The 10,173-nt window shown below is 46.6% G+C and overlaps 2 protein-coding genes across 2 annotated transcripts; both read left to right on the forward strand.

The window, feature by feature from the left end:
• The first annotated feature begins 1,046 nt into the window (after positions 1-1,046).
• endou (endonuclease, polyU-specific) lies at positions 1,047-3,791 on the forward strand. Its single transcript, XM_011613793.2, has 9 exons — positions 1,047-1,207; positions 1,306-1,428; positions 1,501-1,623; positions 2,428-2,587; positions 2,667-2,872; positions 2,989-3,102; positions 3,181-3,287; positions 3,370-3,512; positions 3,583-3,791. The coding sequence occupies exons 1-9, from the start codon at positions 1,150-1,152 to the stop codon at positions 3,701-3,703; spliced, it is 1,155 nt and encodes a 384-aa protein (XP_011612095.2). The 5' UTR covers positions 1,047-1,149; the 3' UTR covers positions 3,704-3,791.
• Positions 3,792-7,069: 3,278 nt separating this feature from the next.
• On the forward strand, positions 7,070-9,871 carry LOC101071911 (neurogenic differentiation factor 4-like). Its single transcript, XM_003973214.2, has 2 exons — positions 7,070-7,183; positions 8,454-9,871. Exon 2 carries the CDS (start codon positions 8,455-8,457, stop codon positions 9,439-9,441), a length of 987 nt encoding a protein of 328 aa, XP_003973263.1. The 5' UTR covers positions 7,070-7,183; position 8,454; the 3' UTR covers positions 9,442-9,871.
• Positions 9,872-10,173: the final 302 nt, after the last annotated feature.

Raw genomic sequence — 10,173 nt, forward strand, 5'->3', positions numbered from 1 at the left:
GCCAGTCCTCGTGAGCCTAACAGAAACGTCCTCAATCACTTCAATCACTGGTATCATTACATTTACTGCGAGTACACTAGACATACTTATGTGTCCTTGTAGGCATTTCAGACACCTCTAGTTTGCATTTAGATTGTAGAAAATGTTCATTTAAAACCAAATTTTACGGCAATTTGAACAGCATATTTTTGTTTGGACAATATTTACCACAGAGATTGTTTCTTTCATCAGTGGAGTAATCTGTTTGAAAATATTGTTAGCCTTTATTAAGTTCAATAGTTAAAGATTACAGATTTCAAGTTATCATGCATTTTATTTGAAAGTTATTGTGCATTCTGATACATTAATGAACATAGTCAGGAACTGTAACACGTGCTATGGCATTTGTATTTTAATGCAGTTTTGTAATGTCTCCCACAAATTATGTGTGTATAGAAATCAGAAATACATTTATATTTGACCAACTTTTTTAACCAGGTGTATTTTTCTTTCTTGTTTTTTTGCAACACTATAGACTTAATATAAATATCTGGAAAATAATTAAAAGAAACATTTGCAAATGAATACTTTAAGCATAAAGAGGTTCATATTGCAATGTGACTTTTCCAGTCAGAGCATGTGGCAGGGGAGCTATTTTACACATTTAAATCTATTTCAGATAAACCGTGTGAATACAGCACCTGCGGTGGTCTATTTGACTGGAGTCAGGAGGCTCAACCTATGAAAATATTTGTTTTACTGAAAAACATGCATTCTGTCTCACTTTTTAAAATCAAGTTTGTATTTAGGTTTTGTAATATCTTAAATAATCTTAAACATGAGTTTAAAAAGTGAAACAGTCATCACAGATTTATCTAGACATATTCTTTGACATTAAAACACCTCCACAGGTGTGCTGTTTCCGTTGCACCTCACAGATTACTGCAGATTCAAGTTCCTGTGGTTGCAGATGGTCCGAATTCTCTCCACATGCGACACTTTGACAAACATTGGGGTTTTAAAATATCCCACTTGTCTAGAAACCAACCTTTGTTTCAACACGAGTCTGGTCTGGTCTGAGCTGAGGTTGGGCCGGTCAGCCAGTCCAGGTATAAAAGGGAGCACTGATAACAGCCAAGCACCTTGTTTTGAGGCTACAGGGGAGCAGAGATGAAGCTTGTAGCAGTTGTGGTGCTGTTGGTGACCTTGCTCCAACAGGGACGTGGCAGTAAGCTCAGTTTTAGTTCCTTTACAGCATTATAATCCCATATATCTGTGTTACAGTATTTTTTTTAAATGATTTGAGCGTGTGTTGCTGATCCCCAGACTCCTTGGACTCGTGTCAGGGTCGCTGTGGTTACGGCACAGACAGCAGCTTCACCTGTCAGTGTAACCAGTACTGTGAGCGCTACAATGACTGCTGCTCTGACTATGAAGCCATATGTAAAGGTGAGCTGCACTCTTCCAATTCAGCCGTTGTTTTCTGTCAGCTGTCAACTGTTTCTGTGTTCTTCCTCTCAGCTGGTTCCACATCTTGTAAAGGAAGGTGTGGGGAGAAGTACAACTCTCAGAACAAGTGCCACTGCAACTCCAAGTGCTCCCAGTACAACAACTGCTGCAGCGACTATGCAGACCTTTGTGACAGTAAGGGTTGCCACACATCCCCGAAAATACGGAATCGTCCTTTATTTTGCAATTTTCTTCCCTGTATTTCCATAAATTTCCACCAGGACTACCTGTCACACACATCAACACTACTTCCAACTTTTGAAAAATTATTTTACTACCTTATTTTACTACCTGTCCGAAAAAGAGCTTCTCTTTGGTCAAATAAACACCGTTTTGCTACTGCGCTACTGCTGCTACAAGAAAGCAGATCACTCGGCCAGCAGAAAGCGCTGTCAGTGTTGCTTTGTAGTGTAGAAAAGAATGGGAGAATATACGGTAATGGTAGGAAAATGTGAGAAATAACTGTAATGTAGGAAGACAAAACATATTTTAAAAAACCTTAACTGTTTCTAATATTGTTTATTAAATAAACTGTTGTATGTTTAGTCTCTCTCTATGATTTATTATGAATGTATAAAAAGTTGTATTTTAAGCTTTGTTATATATTTATAAGAACTTTTGTGACCAGCTGCTTGTCCCATCTTACCAGCGACCAACAGATGTCGCTGTTGCACCGCCCTCCATTCTTCCAATTGCAGACTCGTTCTTCATTTTAAATGTGGTTTTGAAAGGATTTTGGTTCTTTAGCAAAAGTCAGGAACATAGATTAATAGAATTAACACATAATGATACCAAAACAAACAATTTGAAATGTTGCTGAGCACAGCTGGAAGCAAAATAAAGCCACCGTAATCCTATGATTGACTTACTGTCTTTTGAAAAACACCACTAAAACAACCTCTAACATGATAAAGACATTTCTTTTTACTTTGATATCAGCTGGTAGTGGGATGATCACCGACGCTGAGATCAAGGCTCTCTCTGAGACTCTCTACGTCCTGGATTCCAACAAGGCCTCAGCCTCAGAGCTCATTGTCGAGCCACAAGCCCTGGTACCAGATTCTGAGACGGGCTCCCAGTCAGACCTCTCCCCTAGACTGTGAGGAACCTTTCTCTCTAGTAGGTTTGTCTTATTATCAATCTCATTTTTAATCCGGCGTCTATTTTTATGCCCCCAGCTTGTTCCGATACCTGAACGAGAACGTTCTGTTCGCCAGACCCACCTATGCTGCTCTGCTGGCGCTGTTGGACAACTACAACAGGATGACTGGACAGACAGAGGACTTCAGCCCCCAGCAGCTGGCAGAACAGGACACCTTTCTCACAGAGACAATGTCCAACACTGAGCTGGGCAGAGAGCTGTTTGCGTTCCTCTACACCAAAGGTAAATGTGACGCACGTGGGGCCGCGTGCACAGAGGCCTGAAAACGCACAATCACAATGTTTTGGAAAGTTGTAAAACCCCTCGCTTCTTATTTACATGCTTCCTGTCTGTTTAAGGTGTTTATCCATCAGAGAACGCCTTCCTTCAGGACCTGAAGATGATGTGGTTCGGGCTGTACTCCCGCAACAACAACAAGATGGACTCCAGCGGTTTTGAGCACATCTTTGCAGGTTTGGACGCAGCTCTTTTGAGCTTTTTCCCGTAAAGGTCTTCGGATGCCGTGATTAAAACACTCTTTGACGCTACAGGTGAAATCAAGGGTGGGAAAGTGTCTGGTTTCCACAATTGGATCCAGTTCTACCTTCTGGAAAAACGCGAGCGGCTGAACTACTACAGCCACAGCTTCGACGGACCCGTAAGCATCCGCGGTGCAGGTCCGACTGTGACCAGTGGCGTGCTCTCTTCATAATGTTCCTCCCTCTCTAACCTCCTCTCAGTGGACATCCTACCCTGACGTGCTGGGGATGCAGTTCATGTGGGACGGATACTACAAGCAGGTCGGTTCTGCCATCATCGGCTGCAGCCCCGAGTTCGACTTCGCCTTGTACAGCTTGTGCTACATCGCCCGCCCTGGCAAACAGTGAGCGTATCCACAATTCCTGCGGCATTCCCTCATCGCCATCTCTCCTAAAGCTTTTTCTGACGCGCAGGTGTCGTCTGAGCCTTGGCGGCAAGGAGCTCCTCATCCAGACCTACACCTGGAATAACTCCTCCTACGGCGATGGGAAAAAGTTCATCGGGTCGGCCTTTCCTTCAACCCCCAGGAACTAACAAACGGCGACATTGCAGCTGGGATGTAGAAGACCTTCTAAAACGTTCTCATTTTCAGGATATGTTGAATAAAATGGCTATAAAAGATGCTGAATTTCCTTCTCCAGCCCTCAAACATCAAGCAGGATCCAGACAGCGGATTAGTCTGCAGACTCTTCCTCCTCACACTCAGCAAAAGAATGTCTGACTGCGGTGTCCCAGGGGCAAAATCAAACTGGGCCTAATGGGGCAAAAAACGGGCGCTCACACACCCCGAGCGGGCCCAATGCAGCGAGCCCGTGGCAGCATGTGTGCTTCTGACACAATTGCTTATTGTCTCATTAAAACGGTTAAAAAACAAAACAAAATGCAGTCTTTTACAGAATGAACTCAACAAAAACACATGAACAGATCTTGTTCTGCTTGACCTGCTTCAAACAGTAGACACCAGATAAACCTCTTCTCATCAGCTGTCTGTAAAGCTGTACGTGTGTGTGTGCGTGTGTGTGTGTGTGTGTGTGTGTGTGTGTCCAGCTGGGATGGGGGTCGATTTTACCCTTTCACTCATGTAGGGTGACTAACAGGATAAATCTGAGTCTGCCGACCGAACAGGGGGACACACTCGCAGCGCCGTTTGAAGAAGCGGTGGATCTGCCACTGATCCTATTGTCCACCAGTCTCTGTGCATCCATGCAGACCCGCAGCACAAGACCGGTCCGTGTGCAGGGAGACTGCGGCTGATTTGATTTGCGCCTCACACGCAGGAGATGCGCTGCAGAGTGACAGTAAAGTCGGCCTATTCCTCATTCAGCCTGAGCCGCAGACACTCGAAATTAGAAGAGTAAATCTCCCTTTTTCACGCTGCCCTCCTTTTTAAAGCCCCGAACGGAATCAAATTAAATCACAGTGGGGTAAATAAAAGAAAAGAAAAAGGTTCAATTGTTTCTTTTGTCGCTCACACAACTTCATAATCGAATTATAGCTGGCCACCCGCCAGCGTGTCCCCCACGTCTCCCCCAAATGTGCTCCTCCTGGCAAATCTCGTGAGCCACCTGACTTTTGTTTTGTAATTATATTATCCCGCTCTCCCTTTCGCGTGTTGTGGCTAATGGCTATGCGAGCTAGCCCAGCTGCACATGCAGAAACAAAGCTGCTTACGGGGCCAAACAATGGGCCTGTGGAAAAGGGACGCCTGAAGGCGGTCAGCCAATGAGCACACACAACAGGGGGCCAACAGTGTTTATGGAAGGGTTAAAGGGGGTTTAGGGGTTCAGGCGGTGAGAAGCGTATATTTTACGCAGGACTTGGGGCGAACTGGTCAACATCACCCCTGTCACCGAGGGGTCGGCGTTGGCCTGGAGGGACGCTCAGGTTTGGCTGGGCTGCCGGCCGTTTCTAAAGTTGATGGGAGACCATGAAACACAGAGCAACATTGATTCTATAAAAGTGTTTTTATGCTTTTCTTCTTCTTTTTTTTTATGCAATGACACATTGTCATTGGTGTCATTGACAGACGGTGTGTGCAAATGATGACTGAGAGCAAGATCTTCTACTAGCGCTGCAAAAGTACATTTGAGGAATCGGAAAACTGGAAATTAATCCACCCATTTTCCTAAACACACAAACATGCCCCCCCCCCCCCCCCCCACACACACACACATATCCTTGCATTTCTGTCTTTGTGAGACAGACAGCCTGTTATCCTAACCTAAACCATCCCAACTAACCCCCTAACCCTGACCTGGTCCCAGTTCTAACCTGAGCCTTAAAACCGTGTCTTAACCTTCAAACAGGCCTTCAAAATTGTGGGGACCAGCCAAAATGTCCTCACTTCCCAAAAATGTCCGCACTTTGCTAGTACAATGTAGATTTTGGTACTAAATGTAGTAAGTTAAGAACACACTCGCAAACACACCCACCCACACACGTGCGCGCACACACCCTAGCATGCACGCTGTGGAGCTAGCAGCTCTCAGAGGGCATCCAGTATGACAGATGGACACGGCACACTGTCACACACACAAACTCTGGGGATTCACAGGATGGTAATGTTTGTGTGTACTGGAGTGAAGGTTGATCAGTCCCTCCTATTTAGTGCTATAAACACAACTCGCCATCCCACAAAGGTACCTTGGAAAGTCGAGGAACGCGGAGTCCTCTGAGCAAAGCCGCCACACCGAGTGGGCTGAGCAGCGCAGCGGAGGACGGGAGAGCATCTGAGCCAGACGCTGCAGAGGTCATGAGATCTGTTCAGGAGCAGACCATCTGCAGCGGGGGGTTCAGATCCAGCACTGAGCCACTGATGAGCAACGTTTGTGAAGAGGGACGTCGGGGCCCTTTTACGGTAAACAGGTCAAGCTAAACGAGAAAGCAAAGAGCGGGGACAAGATTCAAATGGACAGGAAAGGATGTTAAAAGTTTGGAGGAAGCTCGTTCTGAAGTTGGACAGAGGACTAAATGTGCTTATAAATATTTAGCTTATCAGAATTGAAGGCGCTTTGAGCGTAACCCATGGAAACACTGTCTCATCCTCAGGCCTCCTACGCTCCCTTGTTAGAGCCACTCTGGGGACGCCGCTGCTATTCCCAGCTCAGGTTGCAGGTGTGGAATAGGAATAGCCAGAGACTCCGGGGGTGGGGGGTGGGGGGGGGGGGCTGTTTGGGGAGAGACTGAACTGGGTCTGAACAGGCGTATGGCTGGGTCACCCTGGAACTGGATCACGTGGGCGTCTCTTCATATCGGTGGTGACGATATGAAGAGATCTGGACATCAGATTATTAGATCATCGAAATAAAAATCTGAAGAGTTAAATAGTATTTAAACCTAAAATAGTAAGACACTTGCCCCCCATGGAAAATAGACTTTACTTATTAAATTTCATTTGGAACTATATGTGATGTGTTTTTATTTTATTTGACTCTTATTTTTTGGAGTTTTCTTCCATTCCAGGCTTGCAGGTCTCTCACACTTCCCCCAACCTCACCTGAATACAAAGCTGTGTGTCCAAACTTCCCCTGCCTGGTCTCCCAGGTGACCCGAGCCTGCAGCCCGTCTCCTGTCCTGGATGTGGAGGGATGGCTGGCTGGAAGAGGCTGCAGCAAACACCTGCTCACACACAACTTGGAGCTGTCACACGCAGTTAAGATCAACCGACTGGGAACCGCGCCGCCTTCAACAAAGGCCCTTCTTCTTCTGTCCGCGGGTGCGTGCGTGTGAGAGTGTGCGGTATCGGAGGGAGCTTATTCACATCATCATGGGGTGGGGGGGGGGGGGGGGTCCGAGCCACGAGCCGGCCACGCGCGAGCCGGAGCGCGTCAAGAGATCTGTGACAGCAGCAGAGGGCGGAGCTTCGACGTGGGAGTTAAGACCCGGAGACCCCGCAGAGGGACCCACGCAGAGACACTGCGGGCGGGACAGACAGCGGAGGGACACAGCCCTGCCAGGAAGAGCGAGGGAGGACAGCACAAAGTTTCAGAGGAGGTCTGGGACGCATCCGCATGGGTGAGTTTACAAAAACATCAGGTTTTAAAGTGATCAAAGGGAGTAATTAAAACACTCATCTGTCCCAATTTGACCAATTATTTGTGTTTTACTTGGTTATATTTGTCCTTTTTTTCCTTGACCGCTGTCAAGCTTGTGGGGTTGAGGGGGTGTAAACCAGAATTTTATTTTATTTTATACAAGCGACACATGCAGGCTCATAAAGAAGTTACTAAATTTCAGATGCGTTCATTTCCATTGCACAATCACGCATTTATGTTTTCGGCCCTTGCGAAAAGCCCCAGATTTGATTCATTTTCAGTCTTCTGTGATCTGAGCATGTCGATCTTTCATTTTAATCCCGTGCTCGCTTCATCCACGGAGTAAATCCCGCCATGCCCCAGATTGAGGTCCTGTCGGTGACTTTATCTCGCTGGAGCATTACCAGTTCACAAATTGACCGGGATTAACGTGCTTGAGAGGGGGACAGGAGGGGGGAAACAGGGCACAATAAATATGAAAGTCGAACATTAAAAGGTTTTATTTGTGTTTGGAGTGTCGTGGCGGCCGGTGCCGCCTGAGACTGAGGGAACTGTCCGGTGCTGATCCGGTCCGGACGATCTCTGCACATGTGGAAGACAGTGTTTACACTATTGAATATCACTACAGCCTGTTGTTTAGTAATGTTTATACACACCATCGTGCAGATTACATACTTTACAGGGCTTTTGAAAAGGTCCCGACTAATGCGTCTGTAAAACCCCGACAGACGGACACGGATCGTGTGTTACAATCGTGTTCCATTCTCTGGCTTTGGAACTTTCATAAAGATGAAATCACTCCAATCTTCCGATACTTTAAATAAAAGTAGTTGGACGATAAGCTATTAAGTTTAGAAGGCATTTAAAACAAACAAACAAACGAACAAAAACCTAATTTGTATCAAGCTTAAAGGTTCATTTACTCCACCTCATTGTTGATGATTACTGATGGTTTGAACATCAAAATTAGATGCAATGTTGTCACTGGCTGATGGTGGAGGTTTAACATACCTAAATCATACATAGATTATTGTCTCCATCAGTTTAGATGCAGCCACTGAGGTTGACTGTCAACTTCGGCTCATGATTCCAGCCAGAAATTTCAAAAAGATTCATTCAAAACTATTTTGAAAAAAGAATTTAATCTGTCTCATTGTATCTTTATTCTATCGTACAGTTGATTTTATTCATTGTTTTTAGTAATGAATGTGAGCATGTGAGTGACACGTGTGTGTTTTTCTGTACTCAAGTATGATGATGAAACCGTACGTGAGACAAAGTGAGGAAGAGGAGGTGGTCGGCCCCCAGCAGTGGATGGATGGCGACTCCAGCTCGCCGGACGGAGGCGCGTCCGTCTTATCGCCCCGCTACAGAGCAGGCGCGGGGGTTCAGCAGGCCCCAGAGATGGGCAGTGAGGATGCCGAGGGAGACGAGGAAGACGAGGAGGGCCAGGAGGATGACGGTGAGTCCAAACGACGGGGGCCCAAGAAAAAGCGCATGACCAAGGCCCGTGTGGAGCGCTTCCGTGCCAGGCGAATCAAGGCTAATGCCCGGGAGCGCTCGCGCATGCACGGTTTGAACGACGCGCTGGAGAACCTGCGCACCATCATGCCCTGCCACTCCAAAACACAGAAACTGTCCAAGATCGAGACCTTACGGCTGGCCCGCAACTACATCTGCGCCCTGTCCGAGGCCCTGGAGGGGGGGCTGTCTACCGAGAGCAGGGCCTTCATGGAGACCCTGTGCAAGGGCCTCTCACAGCCCACCACCAACCTGGTGGCCGGCTGTTTGCAGTTGGGACCGGCTCCCGGAGGAGGAACGAGGCCCGAGGACCGACACAGAGTTCAGCCTGCTCACGCTCCTCTGGGCGGCGTGGTCAGCTACTCTTCCCCGGGCCTGCCAAGCCCACCATACGGCACTTTTGACTCTGCTCACCTGCTTCACCTAAGGGCGATGAAAGGGGGGGTGTATGAGAATCACTCACCAAACGAGTATAACTCCGGCGTTGGAACACCGCCCTACGACGGACCCCCGACGCCACCGCTCAGCATCAGCACCAATGGAGTCCCCAAACAGGAACCATCGCCACACTATCCACCGCCACACCACTACTCCCCCTCCCCCGTGGACCAGGATATGTATCAGACAGGCTACGATGTACAATTAGAGGCCCCGTACGACACTTATCGCCCACCTTCCATGCCTCCCAGACAGATGACCTCCATCTACAGAGACTGAAAAACATTGAGACTGAGTAAATAGTTTGCTAGCAGAGGAGCAGAAAAACACACACCGTGTGTTTACCTGAGCGAGGCTCTTAGACTAGCACCCTGGAAATGGTAGAATTAGAAAACATGTTCTAACGCACAATGATGACCAAATAGCACCGAGAACTTTCCCGTTACTGTGATCGAAGCACTTCTAAATTAGTTGATCCACATAAATGTAATGTATTTCTATTTATTTTCTAATTTAAGCCATTATGTATGGAATTCTGCCATGCAGCTGTGTGTGCGCGTGCATTTGTAAATACGTTTTTTCTTTGGTCTTTTTTAAACATTACACGTTTTGAGCTCAAGTTCCTCATTTGTGTATCAGTTGAGAGAGAGTTGTGGTCTGGGTCTAGATAATAAATGGCATTTTAGTCGGGGAAAAAACCTGGGGGAATGAGAGAAGACAGAGACGGGGGGGGGGGGGGGGGGGGAGCTGGAAACGACTCGGGCAACATTTGAAACATTTGGCAATCTTCTGTGTTCTTTTCATTTTTGCTTCATTTTGATGTTAATAAAACAGTAAAATCCAATCAGTTGTTTGGCATTTGGTCATTTAGTGACGTGACGGACGGGCAGATAGATAGATAGATAGATAGATAGATAGATAGATAGATAGATAGATAGATAGATAGATAGATAGATAGATAGATAGATAGATAGATAGATAGATAGATAGATAGAGGGATGGATGGATGGA

This window comes from Takifugu rubripes, chromosome 19 (genome assembly GCF_901000725.2).
Source record: "Takifugu rubripes chromosome 19, fTakRub1.2, whole genome shotgun sequence".
Classification (NCBI taxonomy): domain Eukaryota; kingdom Metazoa; phylum Chordata; class Actinopteri; order Tetraodontiformes; family Tetraodontidae; genus Takifugu; species Takifugu rubripes.

Bases quoted from the DNA above. Each gene is read 5' to 3' on its own strand.
- endou (XM_011613793.2), top strand. From the start codon at position 1,150: ATGAAGCTTGTAGCAGTTGTGGTGCTGTTGGTGACCTTGCTCCAACAG. The intron at 1,624-2,427 runs GTAAGGGTTGCC...CTTTGATATCAG, and splicing joins CTATGCAGACCTTTGTGACA to CTGGTAGTGGGATGATCACC. The intron at 3,103-3,180 runs GTTTGGACGCAG...TTGACGCTACAG, and splicing joins TTTTGAGCACATCTTTGCAG to GTGAAATCAAGGGTGGGAAA.
- LOC101071911 (XM_003973214.2), top strand. From the start codon at position 8,455: ATGATGATGAAACCGTACGTGAGACAAAGTGAGGAAGAGGAGGTGGTC.